Raw genomic sequence first — 16,184 nt, 5'->3', positions numbered from 1 at the left:
ACTCCATTCAAGGACAAATCAATCCTTTGTACAAATGGATTAACTGGTCAGAAGAAAAGAAGTTTCTACATCTAAACAGGACACCCAGTATTTTGAGGTAGACTTAGCTATTCCCATAATATAAGGTTTCCAAGGAATTGTAGAAATGTCAAAGGAGAGATGAGAGTAGTTAGGAGTTTTCGACAGAGATAGGTAGAAATTGGTCTTTGAGGCATTAAACTTAAATAGATTTCATCTACCTCACTCAGATATCCTGTCCAAGTCTGAGTTTACTGAGGAAGCTGTGTAAGGATAAGATGCACATCAAGCAAGAGAAGAAAGAGCAGAATTGAAAGATGTAAATGAATACAATGTTCAGTCATCAGTATATGAGTGCATTGAAGTATTTGTGGAGGGGAGGAAATCATTGAAAAAAGGAGAAAAAGTGTAGGGGGACACTGCTGTTGATGGAGAAAAGGGGGAAGGGTGATCCATCAACAACCACAAAGACAGATCAGCCAGAGAGGAAGCTAGATATGAAAGAGCAAAATGAGGGAGGGAAGCCAAAAAAGCAGAGTTTAGAGATGCGACCCTGATGCCAAACCTTGTCAAAAGCTTTAGATATGTCAAGGGCAACCATATATGACTCCCAAAAATCTTTCAGGGATGATGACCAGACTTTCACTGCACATTCAATAACTACTTTCCCTAAATACCTTCCATGCCTCTTCCACTTCCCTCGTTTCCATTACTTTTGCCCTATGCCATTCTTCACTCAATCTCTCGATATATCTGATCAATGTCTACTTTTCAAGCTAACCGACTTTCACCACTCCTTTCAGACCTATGTAATTTCCCCTTCTAAATCCATCACAAATCTTCACTCTCATCTCATCAAAAACAATAAAACATTCCATCTATCACAGCTCTCAGCTTACTTCCATCCAATGGCCTTTTGTTTACAAACCTGTTAATTTTGGCACCAATCATTTTGTCATGGCCAACCCATTGATGGGAGTTCCCAGATGGAGCAAGCATCAGAGATAGATAGAATGACCTCTCAATCAACACACAATCCAATAATATCAGCCCAATGACTTCCAATCTCAATCATCTGCACAAATTTCCTTCTTTATGCTGAAGGCTCCAGTCACATACAAAAGTCCACATCAAGGCTGGGCCTTAATTGAAATATAGAGAGAATTATGAAATGGAAAAAGAAAAGACAAGGAAAAGTATTTATGAATTTTTGAGAAAGTGAAAAACCTAATGACTCCCAAGGTTAACAAATGACATTACCCATCCTTGCACTAATATCCCTTGGCACCAAAGTTCAATCCCTTGCATCAAAATTACTAAAACACCAACAAAGTCCCTCCCAAAACACACTATTTTCATCTTCATTTCTCTCACTACAAAGAACACTAGCACTATCAACCACCGTTCCTTACCTTTCATTCTAACCCAAATCAACTCTGAACTCAATATCTCACAATCTCTGATGTAGTCCCAAAGCTCCTTCACAAAAAGTGGCACCCCTTCTTTTGCTCTTATCTCACTAACTCCAGACTTCACTATGTGAACATTCCCAAACCAACCTACCCCACATTCTTCAACTTGGTTTCACTCTGATTCAAAACATCCAGGTTTCTCATCCACAAAACCTCTCTCTCCCTCACTCCTTTTCATCCTGGATGCATTCAAACACATTCAAGCACCCCAGCATTAGCCTTTGAGGACAAATCCCCATTTGGCTTCTGTTCCCAATTTTGAAAGATGAAAGTTCCCTGTTTCTGCCCTTGTTAGTCACCTTATATGACAAGCAGGTGATGAATTTGTACAACAGTTTTCTTACTCCCCTACCCATAGAGATAAAGAGAAATTTGTGGTTTACAGTAATAAATCCTGCAAGATACAAATGACAAGTCATGTGAAAGATGAGAGAGTTCTAGCAACATACACGTACAAAGGCAGACAGGAAAAGACAGCAACTTGGGCCGGGAATAAGAAATGAGACAGTTACTACAGTGCTGGCTCACTATGTGACCATTATTACTCCTGATAACAAGGCAAACATGTGCCCCTAGTTATGGCCACCTAAGATAAAAGAAAAAGCAGAAGTAACATAAGTGTGAGATAAAGAATACAGAGCAAATCAATCCAAGTTCCTCAGCTGTTTGTAGACCAGGCTATATTAGTATAAAGGTTGCATGAAAAGAACCTACTCATAAGTACCTACAGCAAGACTCTACCTGAGGCGGAGATAACGCACAGTGCTTAAAATGTGACATGCTTGGATGACAATGGTTGTCTTCCACTGCACACTTTGAGTATAATTTCTAATCCTTATTTGTTCCATTACTTTTCTCAGCCTGCAATTATTTATTTTACATGCTCTGTCTATTTTTCTTATTTCACAGGGTAAAATGGTGGTAAGTTGCTCAATTTTTCTTGCCAGGCACTCATGCACTTCTGCTGACTGACTTTGCAATACATTCCCAGGAATACTTACAGATTTCATCATTGTTTCTTTTAATAGTGAGACTTTTAAGTTTAAAACATATTTTCTGGCATTATATCTGTTGCAACACATATATCATCATACATCTTTCTCTTCTTTTAATGCTATGTCATCCCAGTTCTTTTCATCTTTCATGATAGCTGGAGTTCCAATCCTCCAGTTCTACTTGTAAAATGTTTCTTTATTCTATTTAACTAGTTATTTCTGTATGAACACAACTGTACATGCTAATAATGAAACAACAGAGACACACATGCGAATACCAATTCATGTAGGATAAGTACACAAAAAATTTACTAACTTTAACTGTGGCTCCAGAAAGGCGCAGGCCCAAAATGAGAGACGCATGATTAAATTCATCTGAAAATACCAAACATCCTGGACCTAGGAGTGATGGCAGGTTTAGCACATTGGTAGCAAAACCCATGCCAAAGGTGATGGTATCTTCTACACCAAGGAACTCTGACATCTCCTTTTCAAGTCTACGGTGGATCTCCATGGTACCTGAAAAGTTAATGGTGTTACTTGTAAAAATAAGCAATGGCAAGAGAGGAAGATTTTGTCAAATTCATTCAATACCTGAGACTTTTTAATTATGAAACAAGATTATGGTCATGACATAAAAATATTCATTACATGTACTTTGATTTTAAAGCACATCTAAGATGAAAACTATACCTTAATGGTACAATTTATAAAGAGGTCCCTTGCCTACTGCAGTATTTCTAACTGTACTTTCAAGTATCCACACTCAAGATAATGGATAACATTTTACCAATTGCAATGTGCAGTTTTGAGCATCAGTGGCAGTTTCTCTGCCTGTTATCCACCACTGATATTCTTTCCTGTCTTACTAAAGTCTGAAAGATTTTGCGGACTCGTGTGTAGTTGCCCTCGACATATCCAAAGCTTTTGAGAGGGTGTTGCATAGGGGTCTCATCTCTAAGCTCCCCTCCTTTGGCTTCCCTCCCTAACTTTGCTCCCTCATATCTGGCTACCTCTCCAGCCAATCTATCTCGGTGGTTGGTGGTGGAGAATCCTCCCACTTTTCCTCATCAACAATGCCATCCCTCAAGGTTCTGTCCTGTCCCCTACACTTTTTCTCCTTTTCTTCAATGATTTCTTCTCCACAAATAAGAAATGCATTCATATGCTGACAACTCAATACTGCATTCATCCATACCCTTCAATTCTGTTCCTTCTTCTTTCACTCAATCTGCATCTCATCTTGACACAGCTTCCTCAATAAACCGACTTGGACAGGATATCTCAATGGGGTTGATGAAATCTAGTTAAGTTTAATGCCTCCAAAACCGTTTCTACCCATCTCTCAGTAAATGAAATCCAGTTAAGTTTAATGCCCCCAAGACCTAGTTTCTACCCATCTCTCTATCAAAAACTCCTCACAACTCTTGTCTCACCTTTGATAGTTCTACAATTCCACCTCATGACTCAATGAACATACTTGCTATTACTATTAAACCCACTCTTTCTTGGGAACCCCATATTATGGGAATAGCTTAGTCTGCCTCTGAAAACTGGGAGTCCTATTCATATGTAGAAACTTTTCTTCTAAAAAGTTACTCCATTTATACAAAGGATTGATCTGCAATTGTATGGAGTACTACTCTCACAAATGAAGTGGTTCTAGCTATGCATCCGTACTTGACTGAGTTGAGTCATAAGTTGTCCAACTTATAAACTGTCCCAAGCTAATTTCCAAACTTGACCCTGATGCCCTACACTGCAATGTTGGTTCTCTTTCCCTCTTCTATAGGTAATACTTTGGTTTTTGCTCCCAAGAGCTGGCTGCTTGTGTGCCCCCATCATTAGGTAGACCACACAATACTCAGCAAACTGCTGCCTCACATGATTACTGTGTGGCCAACAGCAACTTAAGGGTGAACCATTTCAATTTCAATAACTGCTTCTTTCCATGCATGTAAAGGTTTTGGAATTCTCTACCTTCTCATTCTTTCCCAATAACTATGAACTGGCACATCTTAAAAAATGAGTTTTCCACTTCCTTCAATATTTGTAAACACTTTCTTCTGTCCCCTCTTTTTCCCTTTCATTTCTCTCTATATTTCAATAAAGACCCAGCCTTGGTGTGGACTTTTGTCCATGACTAGAGTCTTAAAAAAAAGTACTGTGGCAGCTGGGGGTACTTCTTTTATATCAATTTTACTTATAACCAAGGGCCCATCAATCTTATAAAGACAAGTATGTAAAGGATATAAACTCTCACAAACACATGTCTATATCCAGCAGCAAAAATCTTATACAAAATTTATTCTTCTTTAGTATTTATAGTTTCTTGGTTCATACTTGATCGCTATTTCCCAAGTTGGCAGGGTAGCACCAGGAACAGACAAAGGAAGGATGCATCCACTCACATTCATCTTATAGCTGTCAACTGCAACTTCCTATCCACAACCATGCCCCACAGACCCTTTCATGGTTTACTCTGAACACTTCACATACCATGGTTCAGTCCATCGACAACACGACCCCTGTATACCACATCATTCCAATTCACCCTATCCCATGTATGCCTTTAACCCTACTGCATGTTCAGGCCCCAATCGCTCACATTCTTTTTCACTCCCTCCTTTCATTTCCAACATGGTCTCCCCGTTCTTCTTGTTCCCTTCACTTCTGACACACATATCCTTTCTCAACCTTTCGTTGCTCATTCTTTCTATATGTCCACACCATTTCAGCACACCCTCTTCTGCTCTCTCAACTACACTCTTCATTACCACACCTCACTCTTACCCTTTCATTACTTAATCCATCAGAACACCTCACATCACATATTGCACTCAACCATTTCACTTCCAACAAATCCACACGCCTCTGCACAATCTTATCTATAGCCCATGCCTCGCATCCATAAAATAACGTCGGGATTGGTATATCTTCAAGCATACCCATTTCTGCCCTCCCAGTCACAGATAACAATATCTCTTTCCACACATTCTTCAGTGCTCCCAGAACCTTTGCCCTTTCACCCGCTCAATTACACACTTCCACATCCATGGTTCCATTTGCTGCCAAATCCTCTCGCAGGTATCGAAAGCACTTTCCTTTCTCTAATTTTTCTCCATTCAAACTTACATCCCACTAACCTGTCCCTTAACTCTGCTAAACCTTGTAACCTTGCTTCAATTCATATCTTCTCTCAACTTCCTCCTATCACACACCCTTCCCAACTCAGTCACCAACTTCACACTCGAATCTGCCACCAATGCTGTATCACAAGCAAACAACAAGTGACTCATTTCCCAAAACCTCTCATCCTCAAAATACTGTACTTGCCCCTCTTCAAGACTCTCGCATCTATCTCCCTCACCACCCCACCCATAAACAATTTAAACAACCATGGTGACACCTGATCCCTGCCGCAGACTACCTTCACACGAAACCATTTACTCTCTTCCTACATCATTACATGTGTACCCTCTTTAAAAACTTCTCACTGCTTCTAGTAGCTTTCCTCCTGCACTGAATATTCTAAAGACCTAAAATCAATCTCTATCAACCCTATCATATGCTTCCTCCAGGTCCATAAATGCCACATACAAATTCATCCATTTTTCTACGTTTTTCACGTGAGATGAAATGTAGAAAGGCAGCAGGAGTGGATACTATTACAATTGAATTTATTATGAAAGTGAGTGACTGTGTTGCTGACTGGCTGGTGAGGATTTTCAATGTAAATATGGAACATGGTGAAGTGCTTGAGGATTGGCAGAATGCATGTATGGTACCACTGTATAAAGGTACTGGTTTAGTGGATAAAAGCATGTATAGAGCATCAGATTGGGAGAGGCAGCGTAGTTTTAGTAGTAGTTTTGGATGTGTGGATCAAGTGTTTGCTTTAAGGAATGCAAGTAAGAGATACTTTGAGAAACAATGGATTTATATGTGGCATTTATGGACTTGGAGAAAGCGTAAGATTGGGATGACAGAGACAACTTGTGGAAGGCCTCCAGAATACACGGTATAAGAAGAAAACTGCTAGAAGCAGGGAAAAGTTTTTATCAAGGGTGTAACAAGTAGGAAGAGAGGAGAGTGAATAGTACCAAGTGATGGTTGGTCTGCAGCAGGGGTGTGTGATGTCGCCATGGTTGTTTGGTATGTTTATGGATGGGGTGGTGAAAGAGGTAAATGCAAGAATCTTGGAAAGAGAGGCAATTATGCAAACTGTGGGGGATGAGAAGGCCTGGGAAGTGTGCTAGTTGTTGTTTACTGATGATACAAAACTAGTGGCTAATTTGAGTGAGAAACTGCAGACACTGGTGAAAAGTTGAGAGTACATGTGAATAAGAGCAAGGTTATTAGGTTTAGCAAGGTGGAGGGACTGGTTAGTTGGGGTGTAAGTCTGAATGGAGAAAAACTGGAAGTGCAGCATTTTAGATACCTGGGAGTGGACATGACAGCAAATGGATCTATGGAAGTAGAAGTGAGTCAAAGGGTGATGGAGGGGGTGTATGTTCTGACAGCGCTGAGGAATGCATGAAAAGAGATAGTGTCTGGGAGGGCAAAAATGGGTATGTTTGAAGGAATAGTAGCCTCAACAATATTACATGGATGCGAAGCATGGGCTATAGATAAGGCTATGCAGAGGAATGTGTATATCTTGGTAATGAAATGTACGAGGACAATTATGTGGTAAGAGGTGGTTTTGATCCAGTAGGTAAAGAGATGAAAGGTAATAAATAGAGTGTCGTTGAGAGCTGGAGAGGGTGTGCTGAAATAATTTGGACATATGACGAGAATGAGTGAACAAAGCTTGTCTAAGAGGATATATGTATCAGTAGTGGAGAGAACAAGGAGAAAAGGGAGATAAAACTGGAGGCTGAAGGATGGAGTGAAAAAGAATTTGAGCAATTGGGGCCTGAACATACAGGAGAGTTAAAGGTATGCATGGGATAGAGTGAACTGGAACAATGTAGTATACTGGAGTTAAAGTGCTGTTAATGAACAGAACCAGGGCATGTGAAGCATCCAAGGTAAACCATGGAAAGGATCTGTGGGGCCTAGTTATGGATAAGGAGCTGTGGTTTCAATCCATTACACATGAGTGCAAGAGAACAGATGTGAGTAGATGAAGCTTTTCTTCTTTTCTTCCTAGCACTACCTCACCCATGCGGGTAACAGCGATGAAGTATAAAAAAATCTTCATTATAAACGCCTGATCCACATATATCCTCTACCACTTCTAAAACCAAACTGCTCTTCCCCAAATTTAATGCTCTGAACTTGCCTTTGCTTTCTCAATCACTGCCCTCCCATACAACTTACCAAGTACTATATACTCAGCAAACATTAACCTCTGTTAGTCTGAATATTCACCTTTATCCCCCTGCCTTTATATAATGGCACTATACAGGCAATCTGCCAACCCTCAGATACCTCACCATGATCCTTACATACAATGGAAATCCTAACTGGCCAATCAACAACAGTCACCCCTTCTTAATAAATTCAACAGCAATATCATCAGCTCCAGTGGCCTTGCTACATCTCATCCTTCATCAGGCTTTCACCGCCTCTTCTCTCTTCACCAAACTATTCTCCATGACTCTCTCACTTTGCACCCTACCCCAACCCAAACACCCTATATCTGCCACCCTATTATCAAACTCATTCTACAGTCATTGAAAATATTCACTCCATCTCCTCCTCATTTCATTGCGACCTGTTACAATTTCCCCATTTGCCTCCTTTACAGGTTCCTATTTGCTCTCATTTTTCACATAGTATTAACCTCTTTCCAAAATAGCATCTTATCTTCCCTAAGTACACCAATACTCACTCATCCCATCTCCCATCTCCACTTTTTTTCAACCCCTGTACCTTCCTCTTGACCACTTTTTTAGTCCTCAAATGGATTTTCTATTGTGTTGCATACATTCTAATGATAACACACACCCAATCTATCCATTTATGATTAAAACTGAAATTGAACACCACCACTGTTGAGTTCTGTTTCAAAAGTTCAGCAACAAAACTTGTTTTCACTTCAATCAGGTCGTCATCAGAGAATAGGTGTGTTAGTGATGGTAATGTAACATATTACATACACATTATTTGTAAAGATAAAGTCCAGTGTTATTTCTTCTGGTTGGTTTTGTTGTTTCTTGATGGAAGAAGAGCTTTCACATAATATGAATAACTCTTTTTAGCACTTGTTCATTCAAGCTGCTTCCAGAGTCAGTATTTTCAGTTACAATGTTATTTCCTGCATGTCTCCATTCAACGTGTATTAGGCTGAGGTCTCCCACGACAAGTATGCTTAGGAATGGGTTTCTGAAGAGGTTAAGACATTTTTTTCTCTTAATGTTGAAGGCTCCAGCCATGGACAAAAGTCCACATCAAGGCCAGGCCTTAACTGAAATATAAAGAGAACTATGAAATGGAAAAAGAAAAGACAAGGGAAAGCATTTACAAATTCTGGAAGAAGTAAAAGACCTCTTATGAAATGCACCTCATCATAGTTATTGGGAAAAACATGAGAAGGCAGAGTTCCAAAGTTTCAATGTGTAGGGAAAGAAGCAGGTCTCAAAACAGCCCACCCTTGATTTTTTTTTAATCTGATGGCCACACAATAATCATGTGATGCAGCAGCTTGCCGAGTATTGCATGGTCTAGTTAGTGGTGGAGGCACACAAGCAGCTAGCTCTTAGGAGCAAAAACCAAAGTAATACCTACAGAAGAGGGAAAGTGAACCAACACTGCAGTATAGTGCAAGGGGGTCAAGTTAGGAAGTTAGCTTGGGACAGTTTATAAGTTAGATCATTTTCAACTCAACTCTGTCAAGTAAGCATACAGAGAGAGAGCCACCCCAAATGTGAGAGCAGCACTCCATACATGGACAAATCAATTTCTTTTATAAACGAAGCAACTGTTCAAATGAGAAGTTTCGACATCCAGTTTCTGTGAGGCAGACTTACCTATTCCTGTAATTCAGGATTACCCAGAAAGTGTGGATGTCACAGCAATACCAAGAATGTTCACTAAGTCAAGAAATGGAATCATAGAACCGTCTAAGGAAAGACAAGAGTTGTGAGGAGTTTTTGATCAAGAGATGGGTAGAAATCTAGTCTTGGAGGCATCAGACTTAACAAGACTTTGTCTACCCACTGACATATCCTGTCCAAGTCTGAGTTTACTGAGGAAGCTGTGTTAAGACGAGATGCATATCGAGTGAGAGAAGAGGGAGCAGAACTGAAGGATGTGGATGTTGAGTCATCAGTGCATGAGAGGAAATTGTTGAAAAAAGGAGGAAAAGTGTAAGGGACAGGACAGAACCTTGATGGACAATAATATTGATGTTAGAAAAGGGGGAAGGCTGAACCATCAACAACCACACATAGATTGGCCAGAGAGAAAGCTAGACAAAAAGAAGCAAAGTGAGGAAGGGAAGCCAAAAGAGGGGAACTTAGAGATGAGACCCCAATAGTACACCCTGTCAAAAGCCTTAGATATGTCAAGAGGAACTACACATGACTCCCCATATCTTTCAGGGAAGATGACCTGATATTAGAAATGAGAAAGAATATCACCAGTGGATCTTACCTTATGGAAGCCATACTTGTGATCAGAGAGAAGACTGTGAGGCAAAGCATTCCTATGTTCAAAGGAGGTGCAATAACCTCTCCTCATCATCCACTCATAGGTCTTTCTGGTCTTTAGCTAAGGGCATCTCTTAATTTCAGTCGCTCTACCTTTCCTTCACTTTTCCATTCTGATAGTACTATAGCTGTCATTCCCATAGACAAAGCAACTGTCTTTGGTTCCCATTTTTCCTCTAACTCCATCTTGGATGACTCTAACATTCCTTCACCCTCTGATGCTCCTCCTACTAATCCTATGCCTTTTCCCATAATCTCTTTTCAGACTGTCCGAAAAGTGCTTCTTTCTCCAGAAACAAACAAGAATTATGGTCCTGATGGCATCCATCCCCATGTACTGAAAGAGTGTGCCTCTTAACTTGCAACGGTGTCTGCTCATCTGTTCCATTTGTTTATAAATCAAAACTTTTCCTTCTCCTTGGTAAAATGCATTGATACATCCCATCTCTAAGAAAGGTGACCATTCAGACCCCTCTAACTATCATCCTATTCCCCTGACATCTACCATTTCCAAAGTTTTTGAATCCCTCCTCAACTTCTATATCATGAACCACCCCAAAAATCACAGTCTAATTGTTCTAATTATTCCATCAATTATTGATGATTTGCATCTTCTGGCCTAGTAATTAATGCAATCACCAGATTTGGGTTTTCAACCTGACTGGAGCCTCCAATATATATATATTTTTTTTTTTTTTTTTTTTTGCTTTGTCGCTGTCTCCCGCGTTTGCGAGGTAGCGCAAGGAAACAGACGAAAGAAATGGCCCAACCCACCCCCATACACATGTATATACATACGTCCACACATGCAAATATACATACCTACACAGCTTTCCATGGTTTACCCCAGACGCTTCACATGCCTTGATTCAATCCACTGACAGCACGTCAACCCCGGTATACCACATCGCTCCAATTCACTCTATTCCTTGCCCTCCTTACACCCTCCTGCATGCTCAGGCCCCGATCACACAAAATCTTTTTCACTCCATCTTTCCACCTCCAATCTGGTCTCCCTCTTCTCCTCGTTCCCTCCACCTCCGACACATATATTCTCTTGGTCAATCTTTCCTCACTCATTCTCTCCATGTGCCCGAACCATTTCAAAACACCCTCTTCTGCTCTCTCAACCACGCTCTTTTTATTTCCACACATCTCTCTTACCCTTACGTTACTTACTCGATCAAACCACCTCACACCACACAGTGTCCTCAAACATCTCATTTCCAGCACATCCATCCTCCTGCGCACAACTCTATCCATAGCCCACGCCTCGCAACCATACAACATTGTTGGAACCACTATTCCTTCAAACATACCCATTTTTGCTTTCCGAGATAATGTTCTCGACTTCCACACATTCTTCAAGGCTCCCAGAATTTTCGCCCCCTCCCCCACCCTATGATCCACTTCCGCTTCCATGGTTTCATCCGCTGCCAGATCCACTCCCAGATATCTAAAACACTTCACTTCCTCCAGTTTTTCTCCATTCAAACTCACCTCCCAATTGACTTGACCCTCAACCCTACTGTACCTAATAACCTTGCTCTTATTCACATTTACTCTTAACTTTCTTCTTTCACACACTTTACCAAACTCAGTCACCAGCTTCTGCAGTTTCTCACATGAATCAGCCACCAGCGCTGTATCATCAGCGAACAACAACTGACTCACTTCCCAAGCTCTCTCATCCCCAACAGACTTCATACTTGCCCCTCTTTCCAAAACTCTTGCATTCACCTCCCTAACAACCCCATCCATAAACAAATTAAACAACCATGGAGACATCACACACCCCTCCCACAAACCTACATTCACTGAGAACCAATCACTTTCCTCTCTTCCTACACGTACACATGCCTTACATCCTCGATAAAAACTTTTCACTGCTTCTAACAACTTGCCTCCCACACCATTTATTCTTAATACCTTCCACAGAGCATCTCTATCAACTCTATCATATGCCTTCTCCAGATCCATAAATGCTACATACAAATCCATTTGCTTTTCTAAGTATTTCTCACATACATTCTTCAGAGCAAACACCTGATCCACACATCCTCTACCACTTCTGAAACCACACTGCTCTTCCCCAATCTGATGCTCTGTACATGCCTTCACCCTCTCAATCAATATCCTCCCATATAATTTACCAGGAATACTCAACAAACTTATACCTCTGTAATTTGAGCACTCACTCTTATCCCCTTTGCCTTTGTACAATGGCACTATGCACGCATTCCGCCAATCCTCAGGCACCTCACCATGAGTCATACATACATTAAATAACCTTACCAACCAGTCAACAATACAGTCACCCCCTTTTTGAATAAATTCCACTGCAATACCATCCAAACCTGCTGCCTTGCCGGCTTTCATCTTCCGCAAAGCTTTTACTACCTCTTCTCTGTTTACCAAATCGAAAATTTTCCCTAACCCTCTCACTTTGCACACCACCTCGACCAAAACACCCTATATCTGCCACTCTATCTTCAAACACATTCAACAAACCTTCAAAATACTCACTCCATCTCCTTCTCACATCACCACTACTTGTTATCACCTCCCCATTTGCGCCCTTCACTGAAGTTCCCATCTGCTCCCTTGTCTTACGCACTTTATCTAACTCCTTCCAGAACAATATATATACATATAAATAAATAAAGTATACACATGTGAGTAGGAGAGATGGCCAGAGGGCATTATTGAATTACTTGTTAACTGATAGGCATGTCAAAGAGAGACTTTTGGATGTTAATGTGCTGAGAGGGGCAGCTGGAGGGACGTCTGATCACTACTGTGTGGAGGCGAAGGTGAAGATTTGCAGAGGTTTTCAGAAAAGAAGAGATAATGTTGGGGAAAAGAGAGTGGTGATAGTAAGTGAGCTTGAAAAGGAGACTTGTGTGAGGAAGTACCCGGATAGACTGAATGCAGAATGACAAAAGGTGAGAGCAAATGACGTAAGGGGAAGGGGGAGGAATGGAATGTATTTAGGAAAGCAGTGATGACTTGCGCAAAAGGTGCATGTGACATGAGAAAGGTGGGATGTGGGCAGATTAGAAAGGGTAGTGAGTGGTGGGATGAAGAAGTAAGATTGTTAGTGAAAGAGAAGAAAGAGGCATTTGGACAATTTTTGCAGGGAAGTAGGGCATATGACTAGGAGATGAATAAAAGAAAGCGGCAGGAGGCTAAGAGAAAGATGCATGAGGTGAAAAAAAGGGCAAAATGAGAATTGGGGTGAAAAAGTATCATTAAATTTTAGGGGGAATAAAAAGATGTTTTGGAAGGAGGTATACAAAGAGCATAAGACAAGATAACAAAGGGGAACATCAGTGAAGGGGGCAAATGGGGAGGTAATGACAAGAGTGATGAAGTGAGAAGATGGAGAGAGTATTTTGAAGGTTTGTTGAATGTGTTTGATGATAGAGTGGTAGATATAGGGTGTTTTGGTCGAGGTGGTGTGCGTAGAGAGGCTCAGGGAGAATGATTTGGTAAACAGAGAAGACAGAGTGAAAGCTTTGCAGAAGACGAAAGCCGGCGGCAGGTTTTGATGGTATTGCAGTGGAATTTATTAAAAAAAAGGGGTGACAGTGCTGTTGATTGGTTGGTAAGGATATTCAATGTATGTATGGATCATGGTAAAGTGCCTGAGTATTGGCAGAATGCATGCATAGAGCCATTGTACAAAGGTTAAAGGGGATAAAGGTAAGTGTTCAAATTACAGAGGTATAAGTTTGTTGAGTATTCCTGGGAAATTATTTGGGAGGGTATTGATTGAGAGGGTAAAGGCATGTACAAAGCATCAGATTGGGGAAGAGCAGTGTGGTTTCAGAAGTGGTAGAGGATGTGTGGATCAGGTGTTTGCCTTGAAGAATGTATGTGAGAAATACTTAGAAAAACAGATGGATTTGTATGTAGCATTTATGAATCTAGAGAGGGCATATGATAGGGTTGATAAGAGATGCTTTGTGGAAGGTTTTAAGAGTATATGGTGTGTGAAGTAAGTTGCTAGAAGCTGTGAAAAGTTTTTACCAAGGATGTAAGGCATGTGTACGAGTAGGAAGAGATGAAGCTGACTTGTTCCCAGTAAATGTTGGTTTACAGCATGGATGCATGATGTGTCCATGGTTGTTTAATTTGTTTATGGATGGGGTGGTTAGGGAGGTGAATGCAAGAGTTTTGGAGAGAGGGGCAAGTATGCAGTCTGTTGTGGATGAGAGGGCTTGGGAAGTGAGTCATTTGTTGTTCACTGATGATACAACGCTGGTGGCTGATTTGGATGAGAAACTGCAGAAGTTGGTGACTGAATTTGGTAAAGTGTGTGAAAGAAGAAAGCTGAGAGTAAATGTGAATAAGAGCAAGGTTATTAGGTTCAGTAGGGTTGAGGGACAAGTTAATTGGGAGGTGAGTTTGAATGAAAAAAACTGGAGTGTTTTAGATATCTGGGAGTGAACTTGGCAGCAGATGGAACCATGGAAGTGGAAGTGAATCACAGGGTGGGGAGGGGGTGAAGGTTCTGGGAGTGTTGAGGAACGTGTGGAAGGGCAAGAACATGATCTTGGACAGCAAAAATGGGTATGTTTGAAGGAATAGTGGTTCCAACACTGTTATATGGTTGCAAGGCAGGGGCTATGGACAGGGATGTGCAGAGGAGGGTGGATGTGTTGGAAATGAAATGTTTGAGGACAATATGTGGTGTGAGGAGGTTTGATCGAGTAAGTAATGAAAGGGTAAGAGGGATATGTGGAAATAGAGTGTGGTTGAGAGAGCAGAAGAGGGTGTGTTGAAATGGTTTGGACACATGGAGAGAATGAGTGAGGAAAGATTGAAAAAGAGAACATATATGTCAGAGGTGGAGGGAACAAGGAGATGAGGGAGACCAAGTTGGAGGTGGAAGGATGGAAGGATAAAGATTCTGAGCAATCGGGACCTGAACATACAGGAGGGTGAAAGGCATGCAAGGAATAGAGAGAACGATGTGGTATACCATGGTAGATGTGCAGTCAGTGGATTGAACCAGGGCATGTGAAGCATCTGGGGTAAACTATGGAAAGGTCTGTGAGGCCTGGATGTGGAAAGGGAGCTGTGGTTTCGGTGCATTACACATGACAGCTTGAGACTGAATGTGAATGAAAGTGGCCTTTATTGTTCTTTCTCGGCATTACTTCAGTTGGGGGGGGATGCTATTTCATGTGTGGCGAGATGGCGATGGAAATGGATGAAGGCAGCAAGTATGAAAATGCACCTGTGTATATATGTAAATGTCTGTGTATGTATATGTTGAAATGTATATGTACGTATATGTGCATGTGTGGGCGTTTATGTATATATATGTGTATGTGGGTGGGTTGGGCCATTCCTCGTCTGTTACCCTGCGCTACCTCGCTAACAAGGGAGACGGCGATTAAGTATAATAAAATAAATATGAAGAGAAAAAGGTTTCTTAGCGCTACTACTCTTAATAATCTTGCTTTTATTCAAATTTACTCTTCACTTTATCCTTTCACACACTCTCCTTGACAACTTCTGAAGTTTCTCACTCATACCTGACAACAGTGCCATATCATCAGTAAACAATATTCAACTCACTCCCCAGTCCCCCTCACATCCTACAAACTGCATACCTGTCATCCCTCTAAGACCCCTGCATTTACATCGCTCACCATCCCATGCACAAACAAATTAAAAAGCCATGGTGACATCACATGCTCTTGCTACAACCCAACCTTCAAATAGAACCACACACATTCTTACTCGCACATATCACACACAAATCTTCTGATCTGGAACCACACACCCTCCTAGTCACACATGCCACATACAAATCCTTCTGTTTCTCTAACTATTTCTCACACATTCTTCAAAGCAAACAAATGATCCATATATCCTCTATCACTTCTGCAACCGCATTGTTCTTCCCATTCTAATTCTCTGTGCATGCCACCACCTTCTCAATCACTGCTATTCTATAAAACTAACAAAATTCATTCAATAAACTTATACCTCTACAACTTGAATACTCACCTTTACCTATCTTGTTT

General features: G+C 41.0%; 1 protein-coding gene across 1 annotated transcript in view; it reads right to left on the bottom strand.

Moving 5' to 3' along the window:
* The window catches only part of lace (serine palmitoyltransferase long chain base subunit), a 143,878-nt gene that overhangs the window by 99,896 nt on the left and 27,798 nt on the right, over nucleotides 1-16,184 (bottom strand). The window contains exon 5 of the mRNA XM_071664180.1: nucleotides 2,802-3,004. Coding sequence (XP_071520281.1) covers nucleotides 2,802-3,004 — 203 coding nt within the window. The remainder of the gene's footprint in view (nucleotides 1-2,801; nucleotides 3,005-16,184) is intronic.

Source organism: Panulirus ornatus, chromosome 8 (assembly GCF_036320965.1).
Source record: "Panulirus ornatus isolate Po-2019 chromosome 8, ASM3632096v1, whole genome shotgun sequence".
Taxonomy (NCBI): Eukaryota; Metazoa; Arthropoda; class Malacostraca; order Decapoda; family Palinuridae; genus Panulirus; species Panulirus ornatus.
This window is presented reverse-complemented; position numbering and strand designations above follow the sequence as displayed.